At 34.5% G+C, this 23,920-nt stretch overlaps 2 protein-coding genes across 3 annotated transcripts in view; one reads left to right on the top strand and one right to left on the bottom strand.

Moving 5' to 3' along the window:
• LOC110375773 (epidermal growth factor receptor) overlaps positions 1-23,920 on the bottom strand; it is a 108,469-nt gene that overhangs the window by 18,334 nt on the left and 66,215 nt on the right. The window contains exons 1-2 of one of the 2 annotated variants that reach the window (XM_021334022.3): positions 10,851-10,873; positions 10,338-10,370 (exon numbers count right to left, since the gene is read on the bottom strand). The exons of the other annotated variant lie outside the window; for it this stretch is intronic. The gene's annotated coding sequence lies outside the window, so the exon portion shown is untranslated. Of the gene's footprint in view, positions 1-10,337; positions 10,371-10,850; positions 10,874-23,920 lie in introns of those variants that run through there. 2 annotated transcript variants of the gene reach the window in all.
• Positions 12,606-13,919, top strand: LOC110375775 (uncharacterized). The gene has a single exon (XM_021334023.3). It carries the CDS (start codon positions 12,637-12,639, stop codon positions 13,870-13,872), a length of 1,236 nt encoding a protein of 411 aa, XP_021189698.3. The 5' UTR covers positions 12,606-12,636; the 3' UTR covers positions 13,873-13,919.

Below are 23,920 nucleotides of genomic sequence, written 5' to 3'. Positions count from 1 at the left end.
GAAGTGACTGTTAAGTGCAGGGGACATAGAGTTCCTTCGTGTTCTTGTTTCAGGCGTTTTCAGAAAAGCATGACAAAAAGTCAAGCCAAAAATGATTTCCCCATTTACTTAAATGCATCAAAGAAAGATCATTTTGCTGTAAATCCTTGAAAATGTAACCAAACTTATGTGAAACAAGTAAAACAGTACAAAAGAAACTTGAACTAAAATGCCTTGACCAAGTGCACGCGAGACCGAATTCTATCAAAACAAGATGACACAGCACAAAAGTGTCAACAGCAACATCAATTTAAAGAACAAATGTCATGAGTATAATGTCTTCACAAACATCATAAACGCGCACTGGACATTAATTTACACTATAAATAGTGTTATGTATCAATTACTTTATTTACTAAGTCAGATTATGTTGTGGACACAGATAGCAGGCGCGCGTTGAACTCTTCACGAAAGTCGAGATCCGACACTTACTATGACAGTTTCACTAACAGGCCTAAGCGACAATATCGCTTTCTTACTTATCCATTGAAGGACACATTCAAGCGTGTTCCTTGAGCATAGCTTAAGAACGTTCAATGTATGTGAAACTGTAAAGACGTCGAGAATAACGGACTCGCGGTATAAACTTTGGTCAGTCGTTAAGTCGTAGCGGGTTCACCTCACATTCCTGAACTATAGAACCTTCACGGTCTAGAATGCTCTTACAAATTTCGCCGATGTTTTATTTACCGTGTCGATACATCGAGTAATTGTTATATAACGAATCGATAAAGAATTTTAATAGATATAAATCGTTTAATGAAAGTAATGCCATCAATACTTTTAATTTGGCTCTGGAATTTTTCGTTTTGATATTACATTTTGATTGTTTAGTTTATTGCATATTTATTTTAAGTGAATATTTAATTATGAAGTAATTCGATTATTGAGTAATTGGACACTTTTCTTCTTTATACGGCCACCCATCCATGGATCGGTCGCGCCAACCGTTGCTGAACCTTATGATCATTCTATTCATGCGACTGTTTGCTAAGCCACGAGCTCCGCGTGCCCTTTAGCATAATTCCTCATAAAATAAGCAGCACTTACAACGTGTGCTCAGTACTCACCATAGAACTGTAGTTCCTACTTCCCATTGCGATATTACCAACATATCTTTGCTGACATCTTAGACTCTATCACCAGGATATAAAGACTATTTTCGTCTGTGCAGTGACTGCGTTAGCATGCAGTCCTTATGCTACGCCTACAGGTTAGGTTCCCTCGTCAGTATGTCAATAAAATATCAGTTAACTACATATGAAGCGTATATTTTTGTTTAAATTGCAACCACCGTATCATCTAAAGAATGTAATATTACGACTTATTTTTTATTTCAGCCAATCGTAAACCGAGGTAGCTTACGTACTGGTTCACCTATAGTAACTAGTACTCGCATAATAATTATGAAAATACACACAGGTCTAGCCTTCTGAGTAAGGAAAACCTTATAAAGCACGTGTTTGATTCACGACAGGTTGTACTAAGAAAACCTGCAAAGCGAGACCTGCTTTTACAAAACAAACTCAAACACAAATTTCGATTTAACGCCATTTTATTCCGAACTCGACAAACAAAACATTATTAAGGATTATATGTAAGTAAAGCACGGGTCGACGGTTCTACCTGCGATACAATAGCGAAATCAAAGCTCTATTGTGGCTTTACAATGCAGTCAAGTGGTTGCTCAGGCTTTGTTGGCACCGGCCACTCCAAGTGCCTTCACACAGAAAAGAATTAAAGGTAGATAGTGCACTTTTTAGCTACTATTTTTTTGAGACACCTTGTATATTTGTGGGATGGTTGCAAAACTTCGGTCGAGTATCTCTATTCTTTGGCAGACTTCATGATATCGGCGCCAGTTTTTTTTTAATTGTTTCGTATGGTCCTAAACTAGGATTAAGAAGGTAGCCAAGTACATTAATCTTTTCTAAAGAGGCTGAATTATACTTAAAACTAAGTTAGGTGTTTCATAAAGACATTTTTTTTAACTTACTAACGTGTTTGTATTTTAGATGTACTATATATCTGTTTAACATATCTAGGAAAATGTTACAAAGATTAAGACAGCTTCCCACGATACTACTGCGAATATCTTTTGTCTGGCTACAAGTCATAAACTAAGCAATTCCAGTACCTAATGAACATTTTAGTTTCCACGTCTCGATAGTTATTTTGAAGTATTAATTTAAGTACTCGTTAAAACATAACAATAATGTTTTCTTCATAGGCCTTTCCTTGTATAATAGCCTAACCCTTTTTCGGCATTATAGGATGTGAAATTCACAGCAGAAAATGTCAAACCTTCACAAACATTCTAAATCAATCACCGTTGATTGCCAAACATTTTCTCACATTAAAAATTCAAAAGAAATGCTTCGAGTACCTTAGTTTCATATTAATTAATTGTTTTTATTACTAAAGCCCAAATTGCTGCGTTGACACGGAATCAAATGGGCCGTTTGTATTCATTGTCGGTCTGAGACGGGGGACTTACCGAATTGACCGTGGACAAGCACTTTTATACGGGTGGTCTATACACGAACGATCAAAGAATTTGTTGTCCTAAATAAATTAGAGTTTTAGCATGTGCAAGGATATTGATTATACTACTGTATAATACACTCTTTGATAACTAATCGTAATAAGTCTCCAATTTATTATTAACAGGAATAGAACAAACCAAGGCTCTTGTTGATTAACAAGTTTTTTCTACTTGAATGTTAACAAATAATTCAAATAAATTATGTATTTTTAGTGCGTCTATTTAAATAGTCGTCGGAAGAATAAGCATAGGTTGTATTTAATTATAATTATCTTATGTCCTGACAAGTCTGATCATCACGATTTGTTCGAGTTTTTATTCAAATTAAATTCTCACGAGCTAATAAATTATGAATGCAACATTTTACAATTGGCGCCAATAGTTATTAACATTAACGAGTCTTTGGCTTGACGTCGTAAACATTAGTATTAAGCAGTGGAAAAAGTCTTAACCTACCTAAGAATAATTAAATTAGCAACATTCCAAACAAGATTTTTACATATAAATTAGAGTGTTAATCTGGCGAAAATACCGTAGAGAAACTATAAAGTATGTCACCTTATGAACTTTGGCGAATTCCACAAGCTTCAATTTATAGACGTTAATGATCAATTAATTTAAAAGAAACAAATCGTTTTATGTTTATATCCCCGATGCACTATAGAGAATGTTAAGATTACTAGTAGCCTGACGTAATCAAATGTAAAGTTCCAACAACAATTCTGGAATGTTAGGTTGTGTGGCGTGGAAAATAAACGAGCCAATGACAAGGGCAACAGACGCTGCCGCCACCTAGGGACATTAAAAATTATGTTTCTGATCATTAATACTAAACGTAGAAACTTAATAATTGCCGCCTATTATAAATGTTGTAATAAAAAACGCATTCTTGGATACCAGCCAGTATCCCACTGCGACGGGGTTGGAGATCCGAGTTTATGATGTACGATCTTAATTGTCTGACAAACGAAAATGAATCGTCTGACCCACACAATAAGATCTAACTCAAAAGCTACATGTTGACTTTGCACAAAATACGATGCGGTGTTAATAATAAAGAATAAGTCAGAGTTCTCAAAATGTAAAGAAATCAAAGGGCGAGGCATCTGCCACCCCCGACTGGTCGTCGTAATGGTATCAATAAGTTAGGCTGCGAGTTTATTTTATCGATATCAATCGATCATAACGTCGTGCGTTAACGATACCATCAGATTCGTTCCTTTTCATTCGAAAGTCGAGTGTTTATAATTACAAACTATAGAGTTTTGTGTTTTATATAAAAAGTTGATCTTTATCAGTGATTTGTTATTTGTGAGCGAACCACAAATTAAGGTACTTAATTATAAATCTATCTGGCGGGCGCTTGCGGCGGTTCACACTCGTCTCAATGAGAAATCTTCGGAATTGTTCGAGAGGATGCAACGGAGCAGTCAATACGATGCAAAGGTGGATAGCACGGCCTGATAACCAGATAAACTTTCAAAAGAACTCGTGTAGTTTAAAATTAGTTATCTTTGGAATATACAAAGGCTAAAGAGCGATGCACAAAGCTATGCAAAGATCGTTCAGAATGCATTTGTACAGAAGATATGCATCAAGACGCTTGCATGTGTTCTCTGAGCAATTCTCATGGTAATGCGTGGCATCTGAGGCATGATCGCTCGGGTTTTGGGTTCCTGAAGCCTGTTCTCCTCACATCGCGGTACATAAAATACAACTAAATTACAATGTAAGCTTACAGTCACGTGTGTCTTTTGAGAACACAAAATGTCCATATCTGCTACATTATTTTATTCTAACTTTATTCATGACTACTGAATTTTGTCAATAGATAGATACCTGCTTACATACATATTTGTAAATAATCTGAAGTTTGAAGAAGGCTCTTAGTTACAATGTGATAAGTTTTTCATTGTATTTGAGCCTGTCCGCATACATTATATTTATAACTTGGAAATCAGAGGCAAACTCTTCACCAGTACGCAGATCGCGTGTCACTGATAAATACACTACTGAAATTATAATCGTCCCGACAGATGCACTTTTGACATACAGACAGACAAAGGGCTCGTTCGCACGCTCACCACAAAACCAAGTTTTTGTTCAAACCTCCGAACGGAATCTAAACGCGAATCACATTGTGGGATCCTGCCTTCTTATTTCAAATTTTAGTTTTTTTCCCCATTGGCTACTTGGAAATGTTGCCAATGTCTTACACTTAATTTTCTGAGAGAACGATTAAATTAAAATGAGTTTTTTTGACAAATTGACTGGCAGTGAGAACAGTTTAGACTTAAGTCATTAGGTATACCGTTATGGTACGTGATGTGGTTAATACCGGTGACTTGTTTAGAAAAATTACGTATACGAAGCATTCCTACAGAAATAAAGTTTAACAAATCTAATAGCAGATTGATTGGTTTTTGATTTAAGGAATGCGTATCAATCCAATTTGCCTGCATTTTATATATTCCAGTATCTTATCGAATCAGCTCAGAAACATGCAGCTAGCCCATATTACTCAGTCAGTCTTAACACTCATATTTATGTTATGTAAACTTCTTAACGAGATTTTTAATGGCTAGCCCATTAGAGTTGTGTGCTCAGTATTATCCTCTTATCTCGAACGACTGAGTTCTGTAAGTAACTGATAGCAAATTGGGTTGTAATTTTTGATAACATGTACAAGATTTTATCTGTGTTCTCGGAAAAGCTATGGAATGTGTTTTGTAATTTAAAATTAGCATGTACTGTGCACAACTTATAAACAGTGTGAAAATTGTTTGTACATATTTTTCTAGGATTATAATAGATCTCAAATGACAGTCTTGCAAAGCAAGACAATTCTAAAATCTGTGCAAAATCCATACTTCTGTAAATGGACCTTAAGTAATGCTACAAAGCAAGACAAGAAAGTGCAAAGTGACATAACCAAGGCTAAATATTCGCTCCGACTGACGGATGGTCATAAATCTGGGACGTAAAAACGAGCGTTATGCCACACCACTCGACGACCAAAATGGACGATTAAAATCAAAAATAAAACTACAACACGGCGTGCTTTTGTCTTACTCGTGTCTACAACAGGCTTTTATCTGTTGGACGCCGGTGTCCGTGCCTTATATTTGAAAAAAAAAAAAAGTTTGGAGGAGCGATGGCGCGCGCAGGTAACTCGGCCATTTTGCTTCGAGTTTTTATTGTTATTCTTTTTCAATAATCCGCATGTTTTATAGCTTGTTAGGTAGTTTGTTACGATTGGAGGGTACTAATTAAGTAACGGGAAACACCAGTAGCAGGAAATATCCATTATCGGAACGATGCTTGGGGTTCCGTGCTCCGGGGCACTACGGAATAGCTTTTACTCTCTATGGTATGTTTTAAAATAAATATTTAATCATGGAAAAGTTTATTGCGTTAATTCAATTACTGGATTCAGGATCATCTTTTTAAATATAGAAGATTATTAGGCTTTAATATATTTATGCTAAAAGAGCGAATGAGGATCATAATCCGCAAATAGCCGAGTCCAAATAAATGACGAGAAATTGAAACCAATTTTAATCAGCTTTTGGTACCCTAAGACACAAATTAAAGTAAGCAGATTTTAAACAAAAGCCGAGCATAAATTCTTTGGCCTGCAACTTTTTATTGGCGTTGTGAATAGATAGCTATTGAGCGACTATTCGTTAATTAATATGTATGTTCGAAGGTGGCTTGATAAACGGTTCCTCAGCATACTATTAGTGATAATAATCTAAGCTAATCATTAGGTACCAAAAATGCATTCTCGTAACAAACAGGAAACATAATATTATTTACCTACCGACATTTTTTATGTTAATTTAAAGTCGCAATGTAAAAAATCTCATTTATTTTATTATATGCGTAATGCTCAATTTCCTGTGATTATACACGATTATACTGTAATGAATAAATCATTAATAGAATATAGTGTTATTTATTGTGACACAATATATCATTTGTCATTATTCGATTTATTACAAAAAAATATATAAAATTTTTTACTACGTAAAGCGTTATAACTATAAAACTGTCCTGAAAACTTCTATTAAACAGAAAGAAATACATCTATTTAATTCTTGATCATCATAAATGTACTCTCTTTTAATTCAGGTAAAATAGATCCAAAGACAGATCTCAAATTAACGTTTAAGTGCAACAAAAATTTTCAGATATTGTAAATTTTTAGATACAATTTTCTTTTACGGAAAATTCCATCGATCGGCTTTAAAATCACATTTTCAAAACTGTTTTTTATTTCACAAAATTTGACACTAAGCTACTTAGGTATTCTATCATAAGTCCACGTTTTTTCTCGACATATATTTTCATACTTTGTTATATTTTATTTGATCTAGAAGCCTCTACTAAAGCATTGTAAAGTCGACTCTAAATACACTTAGATTGGAATCATAATCCAATGTGCCAAGATATCTTCAGATTGGTCAATCTAATATTTTCTTTGATTGATTACCGCTTGAATGCGGATATTGGCTTGAGCTTGAGTGTACAGATGCTCACATACAATCATACAATTCTTCATTCACTTCCACGATTCCTTATACGTATACTAGCAATGCAACAATAATATTCTTTACGTTATTATTTTAATGATGAACTAGGAAGAATGATTTGTAGTAGAAATGTAGAACTCCTGGTAGAACTAGATTACTAGAAGGTTTACCTATTAAACAATACAAAGGAGTTTACACGATTTATTTATGCATGAGGTGGTGTCTGATAAAAATATTGCAATACTGCTATCTTGGTTTCTTATAGCGCGAAAACAAATATAAATAAAAACATTGGATAAAATGGATTAAACTGAATCAATTCAATGTGATATTTAAAATCAGATTCACGTTGACAATAGAAAGTTGAAACATTTTTTCAATATTAAGAATCAAATGAGCTTAAAGGAAATGTCTTACTGTGGATATTAATAACCGATCCATGAAGTGTTTTTCGATTAGAGATTGTTGACATAATCTATATGAATTTAAAGTCAAAATTCAACCTGAAATCGCAAAACGACGGATAATGATTGAAATGAGATTGAGGCTGAATGATGAATCTCAAGATTCTATACACTGCAGATAGGGTCAGCCTAAAGCCATGGACGAGGTCACTATAAAGAAGGAAATAATAGTTCACATGGCTACAAATGAAGTCCATGATGATGATAGCCTAGTCTTGATTAATGGCAAATTGATTATGTGTATGTTTTATTTATTAATGTTAAAGCACAATCATGCAGCATTCCATACTTTAAGTGATTTATAGAATCTGAGGGCACGGCAGTGCCCCAGCCAAGACTCGAGCAAAACGGGCACGGCCGTACTATCTTTTCTCGAAGCGTTTCGCGGCTATTTCAGCCCCCTGTATCTTCCATGTGAACAAAGCTAAGAGTTTAAGTTTTCGATGACCAAGAGTAAGTATTAGAACAAGCTCAGTCTCAAAATTACAAGACATTTGAATAAACAGTTTACGAGTTATGAGCGATCAAAGTTACACCATTTTGTCACTGACTCACTCACTGACCGATCATCAAAAGTCTAAGGTACTTCTAGCAAACTTAGAACCTTCAAATTTGGCACCAAGATAGGTTATTAGCTACATATAAAGGAAAAATTATAAAAACCTTAAAACTTAAAAAAAAATAGGAAACAAATTTATATTTGCGGTTTTTCAAGAACATTGTGTATGTATTTTGACTGCATTGATAACTTTGTTATTTATTTATGTACAAAATGTCACTATTTGTTTTATTGTTACGTAATAAAATATACCACTATTGTTATTATGTATTAAATATACTTACATATGAATAAAAAAGCTAGGTTAAAATGAAATGAATAATCATAAAATCCAGATAAAATCTTTCATATTAATGCAGTGCAATAAATACTGCATGCTCGCTCGATAGATGGCGTTGTTCTGGTCTAAATCGCGCTATGGTTTCGTTACATAGCTTAGTATAAGTAGTACTAAAAAAAAACCGAATAATTTCATGTGATAGCGCCATTTACCTCTGAAATAGATCTCTTTTATTCTAAAAGATATTCGATTCAAGAATTCGAAATGTTTTAGTTAAAAAAAATGTTGTTTACGTGCTACTTTAGGTGTAAATATTTAGTTTGTTATATATTTAGTTACTTGCATGTAAGTTAATTTAATTTGTTATATACTTAGAGAAGAAAGAGACCTACAAAAAATAAATTAGATCCCACCAAAAACATTGAATGTAAAAAAAAAGCCAATCCTCTACGCAATTCCTCCACCGTAAAAAGTTTTGAGATCGCATAGAAGCCAAGTCCTGTTCAACATTATTTGTAATAATAAATCAATATTTTGTGACTATATCAATAGTTTTGTTCACATTACAATAATATTGTCTTGGCCATGAGCACAAGTTAAAAGTCGCTCCTTGAAATAATGTGTTGAATTGATAAATATATATTATGGACATGATTTTACGATTGGACTGATTGGAATTTGAGATCACCATGGACTAAACATGCACCATAGTACATGTGCAGTTCATTGATGTTGGATGATACTGACTGTCGGACATTTAGTAACAATCGAATAAACTAAAAGTATTTAATTATTTGATTTTAAACTTCATGTTTGACTTTCACCTCTCCAAGATATGCTGTATTATATTTGTAGTTTATTGTGCTCATGGCCAAGTCAATATTATTGTAAAGTGAACGAAACTATTGATATAGTCACAAAATATTGATTTATTATTACAAATAATGTTGAACAGGACTTGGCTTCTATGCGATCTCAAAACTTTTTACGGTGGAGGAATTGCGTAGAGGATTGGCTTTTTTTTTACATTCAATGTTTTTGGTGGGATCTAGGTATACTATAATATGTTGTAAAACAAGATGCGGAAAAATTACAGCCAAGCTTAGTTGAATGGAAATATAACTTAAACACTAGAGTTTCTAAGCGATGGAGTATTTTACACTTATATAAGCTACTACTCAAGCACTTCAATAACCTTTCTTTCCTTGGATTTGTTTACCAGAAGTATAGTTTTGACACTTAGAGCTGGCTACCGGTGTTATAACTATCTGCAGTTAGAAGTGCGCGTCATACGATAGCTCTTAGTGTTTGGATTTTATGACAAAAGCATTAAGAAATCTCTGGATAGGTTATAGAAATTGCCGTTAGCTTATTCCATGCCATGCTTACCTTCTTGCATAAAGGGATGGCGTTCCGTGGATGCTTGAAACAAAGTTCATATAAGTAAGCCAATGCGATGCATAATGGGGTTTTTATTTATTTCCCTTAGTTCTGCCCTGCCTGTGTTATATAAAAATTCGGAAAGCTCTAGAAAAGCTTGGCAATGTTTATAAAAAGAATTTGTAGAAAAAACCTTATTTTTTACTTGAGAAGAGTTGCACAATTTAACTATACCCAAACGATTTTCAGTTGTCAAATCGCCAATGATCAATGAGCGGCAAGTATACGGCTGGTTATGGTTTGTTCATCGTTATAGTTAAATGGTGGAACTCGCCCCTAATATGTGGTTCGTGCAAAATGTTAAAAAATTGCATTTGAAAAGCAAGGGTCCTTAGATTACTTATTATGGCAAAAATCTACCTAAATGCAAGATTTAAAAACTGGCATAGTAACTGAGCAAAAAAGGGAATCTATTAATATTGGGGTCAAGACATGGGAAATTAAGTTAAAATTATGGTAGCTTAGATAGACTTACCATTTTCATTGCGGAAAAATCCAGTTTCATGCTCTGCTTGCGCAAAAGGAAAACCATGTTAGTATTGATTGAAATAAGCAAGTTACAAAGAACGATATAGATGTAGTTAGTATTTGTTAGCTAGGATAGTACAAGAAAAAACAAAATAGGCACTTGATAGCACTTATCAGCGCATTCACATTTTGTTTTTCCGCGGAAAAATTGAGCGGAAAACCGGAATGCGCTCTAAATCAGATTTTTTAATTTAAATTACTTGAATTAAGATTTATATCTCTTTAAGTATTTTCTAGAATATTTCTTCACGTCTGGAGAATTTATGGTAATATGTTTCGTTCGTGCATAGTGGTTAATGTCAAATTATTTTCACTGCTCGCTTCTCGCTCCCTTATATCGAGTAATCACTGTAAGTGCTGCCAAGGCTTAATGTTGTGCAAGTATCGATAATTTTGTATCGATACGTTTTGCTCAATTTTATTTTTATTAGTGTTTCTCTTTAGTTTGTGTATGACTTACCTTTGAGGTTATGGAAATACCGCAGTCCTTTAGCCGCGTGCGCAGAAAAAATAAATTGTTAGTAATCGGCATTACAAGCAAACACCAATAAGACACAATATATTACTTGGTTAATTAAAAATATATAAAAATTTGGTATATCGATAAAGTAAAGTATCAACCAGTCACCAAGGGACATCACTATCTTATGAAGAAATTAAAAGTACAATCAACACCATACCTACTTGATTGCGTCAACATTTTTTATTAAAACGATTTAATAAAATTCTTGTACAATCTTGATTGGATAAAAATAAGAATTAAAATAGATAAATCACTTAAAACGCCTGGGAAGATTATGTTTGCGAATTTCCCAACAAACTGCCGACCTAAGTTTTGAATAATAGGATTTTTTGCTTTGTACTTAAAGTCTGTATATAAATAAGTCTTCAAGTTTTTAATAACTTTAGTTGTTGACTGTACACGTATCAAAAGACTTTTGTCGGCATAAAATCGTTGCAGTAATATAATGTACCCCGGCGCCAAGCATCCATTCCGATACCTCGCATATATTATTAAGGCACTTTAAAACATCGATAATTTTGTTTACAACAAAACGATCACAAGGCCATCACTATTCAGTAGCGATTTTGTATTATATTTAAAAAAGAATTAAACTACATTGTAACATTATTTACAATAAGTAGAAAAAACTAATTATAAATGTTGCAAATAAGACAAAGTCTATATGTTCGAGATAACCTTGTTTGAATTGTATCGTGTGACTTAATATACATATTTGCATAACTATTTGTGCACCTATAGCATATTAGTCAATAACTGCTCTTGTTACGTTAGAAACACGTAATGGTTATAGGGTTCACAGAAGATATTTATTTTAATTATTCCTCCTTATTATTTGTACTACTGATCAAATAATATAATGTTCATCATCAAATGTATGTAGCTATGGAAAAAGTTAGAAAACACACGACGCTTTGAGTAGCTACTCATACTAACACTTGATTTTATGATCTTAGATTCTAAAGTCTACGAGCATCAGTTACTTCTGATTTAAAGCCAAAAATTATCCAGTTCAGAAAATACAACAGGAGAATTCCATCGACAAACAGCCACGTAGGAACGTCTACCAATTACAAATACCCAACATTACTGGCATCCATAAAATAGAGTGAGGCGTAATAAAGGTCTGCATGAGAAATGGTAGCAGGTACAGGTCTCCGGCGGCGGTTCGTGAAGACGTTTGCACGCCTCGTCACGAGCTCGCCCCGAGCCTCGCACTATGTCCTCCATCATCCTGATGTTACACACCAAATTAGGACTCTAAAGCAAAGGAGCACGACCCTACCTTAACAGAAGACACTGTAATTATGGCACATTTGATTGAATGACGCGCACTGAACGCCTGTGCGACGTGCTCGTTAAGGTATCCAAAATGTGGTATTTCAGACTCGCATGACAACCTACCCAACTGACCTCGTGAACGTATACTTTAATCAATAAGAAGGTCCTCATTGTTTGAGATAATAAGATGACACTATGACAAGGATTGCATCATAATACATTCAACAAATCAATCTGATTTCTTATCAACAATCACGACGTTGCTGTTTCTTGATATTTATTCAAATACTAACGTAATTTATTTAAGAGTTTTCAACGTTTGCATAATTTATAGAAGGCAAATATCAACAAGGGCGATAAAACAAGACATGATAATAACATCTGTTGCAAGAATATTTAAAGGATGGTTACACCAAACGCACATACCACTCATACCACAATAATGGTTCAGTTAACATTAGCTTCAATTTCTAAGCATCTGACACAAGATGTTGTAGATAAAGCATTTAAATTGCGAACGAATAGTGAGGACGATGTCCAAAGTGTGGAAATAACGAGAGCTGCTCCCGCAGGAGAGGGCTTGATCAGTGCAGTGTACAGGATCAAAGTGACTGGCAAGAACCATGAAGCCAAGTTTGTAGTAAAAGGCCTAATAAGTGATGCAACGTTGAGAAAATCGCTCAATTGTCAAGCACTTTTCGAAAGAGAAGCTTTATTTTTCACAACTCTTTTACCCATCTTGTGTGAGACCCAAATCGCCGCGGGGGCAAAAGAGAGGATTCAGAATTATCTACCAAAGTGCTTCGACTGTCATCTTGATGGTAATGATGATTATATTTTGATGGAAGACATGTCTGAGAGCCAATGTTCAGCTATATCTGTATTTCCAACTGTATACGAAAGAAACTTGACTCTCAAATCGCTGGCGCACTTCCACGCTGTGTCTATGGCCTTAAGGGTTAAAAAACCTGACACTTTTGCAAAATTCGCAAATGGATTAAATGAAGTTTATTACAATGAGAAGAATAGAGACTGGTATGCTAGCTATCTACAGGAAAGTATAAATATAGATAAAAAAGTTATCGCAGAGTTTGAAGATTCGGAAAGTACTTACTATAAGAAATTTAACGCAGTTGTTAATGATGATCTTTATGGGCAATTGATTCGTATCGTAAATAGTCGAGGCGATCACCCTGTATTTAATCATGGAGACGCTTGGTGTTCCAACTTCCTCTGCTGCAAAGATAAAGCTGTAGCTATTGACTTTCAAATATTAAGATGTGCTTCTCCTGCTACAGATCTGTCGTACTTCATAATGATGTGCAGCAGCTTGTGTCGTAGCAAGGAAGAATTTTGGGAGGCAGTTGAAGTTTACTATCTTTCTTTAGAGTATTATCTGGCCGACATGGGAGTGGATGCGAGCAAGGTATTTTCATTTCACATGTTAAAAGAGGAATTGAAGAAGTACGGTTCATACGGTTTGCTAGCTTCCGTAACATCGTTTCCCTTGTTGGCGAACGAACGTTGGGACACTCTACAATCCTTTGAAAAGAAGTACCCCGAGTGTGAGCGCATACCACTAGAGGAGCTGTGGCCGTTGACTCCAATTAAACACGAGGAACACAAGATGCGGCTTGTGAATGCCGTCCGCGTGGCTGTAGACGTTGGCTTAATCTAAATTCAACTGATTTGAAGGGATATAATAAAAAGTTTATTATTCCAGTGTTTCTTGTCTATCACGTTCACATTTCCAACCGCCTCGCAAACTGATTTGTATAGAGATTGTACACAAAAACACCTGTATCTATATAGATAAGCCTTTAGATGAGTCGGCAATACATTGGAATGTTCGGATTCGTGACCGCTAGACAGCCGAAAACTAATTATCGCGCGATGTCGAAGTGCCCGGCCGCTCGGACGAGGCGCGTGTGTATCGAATAGACTCGCATACTACTTACATTTTAAACCGTCTTATTAACATTGGTGATTTTTGTACCGGTTCTGCCCTATTGATAGCACATAATGCTAAATCGAGAATTAATTTTGTTAGCTTCTTCTTTAATTAACGACTAACAAAGTGGTAAACCGAGCTCTTCAAGCTTAGTGTGCTGTAACGTAACGATCGACGGTTTATGTTCCCATAAAACACGAGAAACGGCCGAATATCACATGCGAATCACATCGGATTCCTAAAACCGTGCAAATGCGAATAAAACTGAATAACTTGGACGTTCATGCTGTTCTTGTATTTGTAGCAAATAGTCAGTCACTGTGAATGTAAATGCGACGAATTCGTTGTACTTTATACATATTAAAACTCAATACCCGTCTTTAAGAAAATTGCTTAAAACGCAAAGCGAAGTGGAATTTAAATATGCAAAGTTAATGTTTGTTCACATAGAAGGGTTTGTCTGATGTTGCTGAGTCTGACAGGTGATTGGCGCGCAATGTGTTTCAATCACGAGTTTGGTCCTCGATCTCATTTTAATCTTTTCACGTGTATGCTGTTGCGTAGTTCTAACAAACACCAATAAACATGTCTTGGTCGTGAGTCATATGGGAAGGAAATAATAACGATGTGTGGAGTCCGAAGGCCAAATAGTTTTAGCAATAGAATCTGTAGATATACAACTCAGCCGAAGCGTATCCTTTAGCCTTAAAGTCCATCGAGATATTATTACCAAGATTAATGGACGTGATAAATAGGTTTTACTAAATACTTTTTGTAGTAGACTCATTCACCTTACTGCGACTTTGATTTTAAATGGTACGACGTATTAATACCCGGTTTATCTGATTGGTCAAATATACATTAAGAACAATATGTTATGTTATATGGGCGCTCCATTTTGGATAAATTACCAACAATATCAACAAAAAGTCGTACAAACAAGTAGCAAAAATATCATAAAACTTTGGGTTAACCAACCTAATAATATCAGGGCAATGATGGAATTAAGAATACACCAGCGTAGGACTTAGGAGCCATTTAACAAGAAAACAACCTCTACCCAACGCTGATTACATTCCCACATTCCCATATTTTTAATAATTAGGTATGCCATGTTTACCCCGATTCAACCGACAGGATGTGTAAAACTTAAACAACGAACCTCATTTTAATAGAACAAAACAAAGAAGGTCAAAGACATATTCTGCAATTTTACCCAAATGTTATTTTACTTGGAAACGAGTGTAATGAACCAACGAAAATGTAAATTTCTTTAAAACAATACAGGTTAAATGTTAGGTGTCACACGAAATAAACTAATGTCGCTTGTGTAGTCGGTTTTCAACGATTTCGATTTTCAAACAGTATTTTTGTTTGTAAATTAGTAATTTTGTGTTTGGTGGTTTGGTACCTTACCTGGTTCTTTGATAAGTACCTCATAAATGGGATCGTCATTGATTTTAGAAGTAGGTTCTTTGTACTCTTTACTTACTTTAAAAACATAGGCTTTCCTCTAAAATAAGCCTTTTCTTACCGTAATCAGAATGTACAAGATCATGTAAAGCGGCATGTGAATGTGAGATCTTCTGATCAATTCTAAATAACTATAGCAAATTGGGAATTTTAATGGTAGAGGTACATCATGTAGTTTGTGCTGAGTTCAACGTAAAATCACAAGCACTTATTCAATAAACTCTTGTTTCAAACAGTGATTGGCAATTTCTTTTAATGCAACGCACAGAGGTAAACGCTGGACATTAAATTTAACAACGCCTCGAATTAAAATAACAATTATCAATGCATGCAAATTGAAACGGGAACTGTAAAAGTGGTATCGATAATCAGATATAAGTTTACCCCGCACTTTACGATCTTCATAAGATGAGAGACATCGGAATAAAATCACGTATGGTGCGCCGCGGCGCCTGACCATGTAATTTCTCCAACACAAGTCACAGATGGAACCTGGTTACGCAAAACTATTTAACCATACCAAAGAAAAAAACATGAGAATCATTCAAAACACGAAACTGGAAATAAAATGGCAATTATTAATAATTTTACATGCCCCATTAAGAGTGACCATGCGGCGACATCCCAAAGAGGGATAAATAAAAAACAAGAGTTCACATACGACGAGGCTTTTAAAATTGTCAGAGGGAACTTCTAAAAAGAGATAACGCTTTTAACATTAAAAAAAGTCGAGTCCATTTTGTAAACAGGTTGTAAACGATCTTGTATGCGGTGTTCAACCGAAAAATGGTAGGACATCTTAAATGTTTCACTAAAACGTCTCATATTTGAATTACGCGTGACCGCTTTGATGTGGTTGAGTTAAAAATACACAATTTATACGCTCTAAGTGTGCGAAGTGAAACAGGTATTTTGACGCATGTCCGGTGCTGAGGGACTCTCGTATCACTTTTCTTAAAACGCCCATTAAGTTGCAGATATAAAACATATACTTAACTTAACAATTAGCAATGCACTATAAATAACATGAAACGTCTTAACATAATTTATTTGTTTATATTGCAATAAAAACTCTACCTACATTAGTATTTAATGTTATTCCATTGATACGGACACCTACACTAAGCCTAAACATGAATCATTTGTAACCTAAACGATATACCTAACTTGAGTATCTTCCAAAATATTAATAACTTAAAACGAACTTAGGGAAAATCGTAAATATATTAAAGTCTTATCTGATGACAAGGTAACAAAATATGGATTTTGATTCACCTTATTTTATTATTTTCTAACTGCAATAAATAATATACAGAGGTATGTAAATTATCATCAAATATTATAATAATCAAATGCAAGATCATTCTGCAAAGGCGAATACCGGAGCTTCTTGGTCCATTATTTATTAGAATAGTTCATAGGGAACCGTTCGCGGCTCCAAGTTGGCGCTCATTGGACACTGTGTCGAATTTCCATGGTTCGTAGTACTAGAATGGTTTGGCTATGTCTACCTGTGCACGTAGCAGGAATACTATACCTTTACGAGTCGACCGTGAAATCTGAGAGCGAAAGAACGTTGTAAATCAACTGGATGGTCGCTGCATTTTTTACTGTCCTTCGTGAAGGATGACCATGATTCGTTCGCTATGAGAGATGGGTCTCGTTCAAAACGTATGACCGCTTTCATTAATTTTATGTGTTATAACTTTGTCATATTAGTTCCAGTTTTTATAGCCTCCTCATTGCTCCACAATGTTTTTGAACTACTTTATGTATTGTTTTGTGTATAAATATTGAATTTTGAAATGCTGAATACATTTGTTAAAAAATGGTTTTTCATATCACTAAATAACATGCTTTCTCGTATTGTAATTATTCAGGCTTAAATACATAAACTGAGACGTATATTTAATCAGTATTTTACATACAATTTACCGAAGTTTTGTGAATGGGTAGATAACTAAAGTAATTTATTACTTCGGCTCAAAATATAAGACTCATCAAATCACTCAAAAAAGGTTTTAAGGTGCAATAAAATATTGTGGTCACATTAGTAAGGTCTCGATGCTCTTAACGTTTATCTAAAAGCAAAGCCACTCTTGTTTGTAATCTCGGTTGAAAAGTCGCCAACAAAACATTAGAACCTTTTAGTTTATCGAACACTTAATGCTAACTAATGTAAGAAGAATGTGATTTGCTTTTAAATGTTGATGAAATTGCTTTACAAGTTGTTATGACGGTTGAAGTCAATACATTTTAAAATTCAACTTAGAGTACGATGTAGCTTCTTTTTTCAGGCAGTTTTCCTACGAAGATGGAAGGTTTAAACTGACATAGTATCAAATTAGTTGTAACATGAAGTAGCCTGATATATGTACAAATGAATGGGTGGTAAAATTATGCATACTTAAGTCTGTGGTAAGATGATTGACCGCGGTTCCTAAGGCAGTCGCCCCGAAATATCATATTACATGTACCACGGTTGAAGCTGTCATATAAATCGTATATGATAAATATCAAAAAAACTTTTCCAATATCAGTTTTTGATACGTCCACCAATATGCTATTGAAATAAATTCTCAAATTCCTTATCGAAATATGGTCAACGACACTAAAATTGGTTGAATTAATTACAAAGATATGCATATTTTGCGTGGCAACTATAAACATATACGCATGAGACCTAGCGATTTTATTAATGCACATAATTCTTTATTAGTCTCATGTTAATTATATAAAAAAAGAACTGTTATCTTTGACAAGAATTCACAGATATTAAAAGTCCAGTTTGATAGAGAAAGAATTCTCGGATGAAATGTCATCAACGGCATGCGTCGAAGCATAACTTCTAACCGTTAGTATAAAGTTTCAACTATTTCAGCTTTTTAAGTGTTTTAAATATTTTGTTTAGATACTATCTCTTCTACCTTCGAAGCATATCAGTGATATTCATCGAAAAACCTGATATTTTTATATTAAATGCGACAGCCGGGTTTTGACGCGAGATCGTGACGATAAAAACCTTTTTGAACTTGTAAAATTATAAACTGGGCTTAGTTAAGTATTAAGATTACGTTTTTAATTCATTTAAGTATTTTGTTGTTTTTTATTAGGTGTTTATTTATGAAAATATTTGAATGTAAAGTCTGTTGTGGTGGTCCGGCCTTTAAACCACCATTATTTCAAGTTAATGAACAATATATCCCTTTTCTATGTTTTGTGTAATTTGTAAGTGTATCTTGGACACCAATGACTGAGAAGGTTAATGTGAAGTCAAGAAAACCTGGGCTTCAAAGTCTGAAATGGCCAATCCGCCAAAGCAAGCGTTGTTATAGAAGCTCATTCCTAGAGGATTATAGATAGGTACTCTACCACAGTGTGACATTAAAAACGCTTATGTTTGTGTGCTTCACTCTTCAACCACTACCTACTGTATTCGAAGGCGGAAGACCTTATTAAATAACCACTTCACTAATAAAAACAACGTCAAATATTATAATTGAAGCCAGTTATACCTGTCCTAGCATACGATCCATTCATAATTTGTCAATTTTGATTTCTCTACGACCTCTTTAGGTACGTACTAATCGTTAACCAGTGGGTGTTCATTAGAACTGGTGGTTGCCAATGACTACCCACGGCGGTTGCCTAACATATTATATGATGATAAAGTTATTGCCCATTATTGTTTGTTTTGTTGCAGTAACACTAATGCACTCACTATGTATTAACTGCCTACGTACTGGCTGACGTTGACGCTTACCTGCAAAAGAAAAAAAAATCATTAGTATTTTTTTTAATTACACAGCAAAGAGCTTTATTTTTGTTTAAAAAACGAACACGTTTTTCTAACATTGAAAAACGGTTAGAGAACTGAGACCATAGAGTCCAATGGACGAACGAGGTTCATGGAACAGGTTTTCTTAAAAATACAACTCTAATTTAATTATATCACCATACCTAGATTTGCATAATGATCTGAATCATTATAAAAACCACGATCCATGTATCCAATACTGGATTTAATATAAATGCGTGTGTTTGTTTGTTGAGCTTCTAGTATAATATCTGAATAAGATAGGGTGTAACTTTATGAAGATAGACAGAAACCGAGAGACTTTACTCTGGGGAAGAAGTTACTTAAAGTCGCAGATGAAACCACTGTCAAAATGCTGAAAATATAGGTACCAAATTTTCCATAGCAAAAAAATATTTTAGAATATTCTACTTCTAGTTCACTCCCAATAAAATGAAGACAAAACTCTATCCAAAACCCCACCAATTTAACAAGTAAGTACATTCTACATAAGTTGTCCAAAGTCACGAGTACCAATTAATTCGATACGAATCTGCTGTGAGGTTCATTTAGGCCTTTGGGCACATGTATTAAGCAGCGGAACTTGTTGAACTGGTCGTTAAAATTCTCTCGAATCGGGAGGTGGTTCCTACACGTTGTTTTACACTTTACATAGTGTACTTGTGCTCCATTTGGGATTTATGCTCCATGGTCGCTTGTCATTTGTTAAAGTTTTGGATTAAAGAGGTTGGTAGCGCAGATGTGTGGCTAAATTGAGTTGTTCTTTTGTTTTTGTTTCAATTGTGGCAAAGAGAACATATTGTACGCCACGTAATGAAATAATAGGTGGATAGTCTGTTGTGTCTCGTTTAATCTTGTATTGAACAAAAGTATTGGTACTTCAACTCGTGCAGTCTTATAAAAGAACCGATGTGAGAACTGTAGAATTAAGTAATTAAAAACGTATTTGCCATCTGTTAAGTATATTCCACGAATAGCGAAGCGAAAGCAGCTATCCTTCGTGTTAATTGCGAAATAAAAAGTTTCGAGGGGGTGTGTGGGTTGCCATATTTAAAACTAGTCGATTTTATTTACAAACATGATTAACGAAATTCAACCTTATAACAATGGACGAAGGTCTATTTGATCTTCTATTGTGTTGCTAAATGATATTTACTACTAACCCACGTTTCTTTTCAACACCACGAAGCGAAGCAAGTGGGCGTAGGGTTACCAGATGAAAAAATCAAAAGTCCGGAGAAAAGGCTTGATTTCCATGGAAAAGTCCTGAGATTTTCTACAGATGAGAAGTTTCTCTCAAAAACGTATTATTATCGTTGTATACACTGCGGATTTTGCGCACGCGTTTTAATTCAATTGTTACCAAAAGAAGATTATTTTAAGTTTGTTTAAATTAATACATAAGTATTGATTTTAACTACAATTGTTACCGAAAGAAGATTATTTTTAGTAGTTTAATAAGAGAGATCTTTAAAATGTAACCTGTTTTTATTCAAAATCCTGAGCTATCACTAGATTTGCTAAATCCGGCCGGAATCCTAAGAAGAGTCGAAAAATCCTGAAATCTCAGGACAAATCCTGAGATATGGTAACCCTAAGTGGGCGCAGCCTACATGAAACATTAAAAAATAACAACAACCTAGTCTAGGCGCGAATTTGGCCCTGACGCAACATTCGAAATTTAAATAAAACCACAGATAATTTAGAAACGAGTCGAAAAAGGTTTTAATATCCTGTCAAAGTTTTAGACAGGTGTGCAACAGAGAATGGCGAGGTTTATTATAAAGGGGTTTGTTATTATTCTCCGAAAATCTTGTTTATAAATTGAAAGCCATTTTGTAATTATAATGATTACTTTAATTACACATTAAGTGTTCATCAATAGATACGTCACTGCGTAGGCAGTTAATGTCAAAGGCTTGCTTTTGTTTCATTATAAAAGCTTGTTATTAATGTGCGTAATTAACAAAAAATGCATCGTACTTTAATTAACAGTACGTAACTTGTTTCTTTCGTAACATTCGCTTAATACAGCAATACAAGGACTTGGTATCGGAAACTTGTATCCACACTTCCAAAAATTCTCAGTTCTGTGTCAATATAATATTTGCTTAAGCCGTTTGTGACCTTACAGTTTCCCGTGTCCCATTTAATAGCTGTGAGGTGGCGGTACCAATTACCGGTCGTATAAAATATTTTTTAGTAATCAGTTTTTATATTTTGTTGCCGTGTTTTATTAGACCTGTAGAATTTTATTATTGATTAATTAACGGCCTCGCTTCTGTACCTATATTTTGTATTGTCCAAGATTGTTATTTTCTGTTCAAAGAAAACGATTGCATTTTTTAAGGCTCAAAATTATTCAAACAACGAAATTACATGCGCTTTTTATTTTCCAATAGCTAATGCTTTTCAACGATGATTTGACTTACCCTTTGTCAAAGTAAAAGCGTAAACAAGAAAACTTTTTGTCACTGTTCATGGCTTGTAATTGATTTTTTTGTTTATTCGAAACATTTAGCTGTCAACCGCGCCTATTCAAGCGGTGAATTCGATTTTCAAATTTAATTTCTGGCATAAACTGGCTGTTTGTATAAAATGTTTTTTTATTTTATTTATTTAGGCCACTCGAAGTTATTTGGATTGCATATCTACCGTTAAATGTTCCATCCACCTTATGTAATAAAATATCATTACAAGGTCATATCAGTGCGTATCTTCAAGGATACATACAAGGGTGCCTTTGTAAATAAATCGAACATATTCGGGATATCACTAGGAAACATACGTTTATCGGGCCAAGGAGAACAAACATTCAGTTATTTGCATTCGATTACAGATTATAATAATACTAACATTTGGTGGAATTCAAACTTCTTTTTAAATTTAGTATTTTATACAGTTTCTATTCAGTCAGTATTTTGTTCGGAATGATCAGAGCATGGAAGGAAAAGATCAAAAACCGATGGATGGATTGTGTAAAAGACTATTGACAAGACAGAACAGAATGTTACTGTGAGATGACGTTTTAGAAAATAGCATGGAAGAAGGCATGCTGCACCGACCCTAAATAAAAAATGGTATACCTAACTGAAGGTGGCTGATGACGATAATAATATAGTTTGACGATAATAAAATCATGTTTTTAGCAATTTATAGGTATATATGTATAGGACAAACTAGAAACTCCGGTAATTACTTCGCCTATTGAATAGGACAAATATGTTTTGTTAAAATCTTTACTGAGTACATAACATGCAAAATACTACTAGTCGTTATCATATTACAACGAATGTTTTTGTACTGAATATTGTAAGTAATTCGGTTTCTGCGAACTACATGATGATATATAGTGTAAGTATAACCGTCACTTGTATGTATGTATGTTATGTTATGACTCTTACAATAGACGCCTTATTGGTCCAAATGGACCGTTGAAACTTGATTTAAAAGTCCCGGGATTTCCAAGGCTGGGTATGTTATAGGTACCAGTTTTTTCAAGTAGTTTTTATGGTTCAAAATAATGTGTTGGTTTCTTGGAATTTAGATGAAAAAACTCAAGAAGGAAATCTATTTCAGAACCTGAAAAGCTCCAAAACAGCTTTAAAGACACGGCAAGGTAAATAAGGCAATGGATTTTTCTAACCTTAAATGGTGTCAGATCTATGTATTGATGTCCTGAAACATAGCTATGCATCATTTATGATTTTTCACTTATTTAGAACCTCCACCTCTACATATAATATGTAATATCAAATCAACACTTTATTCAATATTTTTTCTTATATTTGAAGGTTCATTTGTTGTTCATTTCGTAACGTGGCACGCGCCGCGGCCCACGTCATACTTTCTTTAGAAAATTTATAATCCGGTCCCCCCCTGACCCTTCTCGATAGGGATTATGTTTTTGTGTGGTACAAAACAGAGATTGGAGACTTCACTTGTTTTTAAGTTCATTGTAAAAAGTATGGCGTTCTAAAGGCAAATAGAGCTTTTAAGGCTGAAAAGAGAATCAAAAATAACATCTCTATGGGATGCAAGTCTTTAAGTCCTGTATGGTCGGACCGTTTCTTGATGCAGTCGAATGTTTTTCAATCCGAAAAAAGTCCGTTTCATTACAAAAAAATACAGCTGTCAACTGCACAAAATATTCGGTATCCTAATTATTAACATTATTGTAAGAGACCAACATTATTTCATGCATGTCTGGCCAGTCAATTCACATTTGATCAAAATATCTTCATCAACAAAAACCAACTCCGCTTATAACTTAGAACGGTGCCCTGCGCCTACGCAGGTCGAAAGTGTGCCCAGCGTGGTACACTCAAACTCAAAACTTTATACTTAGTTATATCCATTCACGGTTCATTGTGTCCCTCCCAGGTTGGCCCATACATTTGACCCGTTGACACTTCAATACTACTGGATTTTGTACGCGACGAAAAGAATTAAGTACCTACAGATTTTTGTTAAGATTTATAAGAA

The sequence above is a fragment of the Helicoverpa armigera genome, chromosome 1 (assembly GCF_030705265.1).
Source record: "Helicoverpa armigera isolate CAAS_96S chromosome 1, ASM3070526v1, whole genome shotgun sequence".
In the NCBI taxonomy this organism is placed as follows: Eukaryota; Metazoa; Arthropoda; class Insecta; order Lepidoptera; family Noctuidae; genus Helicoverpa; species Helicoverpa armigera.
This window is presented reverse-complemented; position numbering and strand designations above follow the sequence as displayed.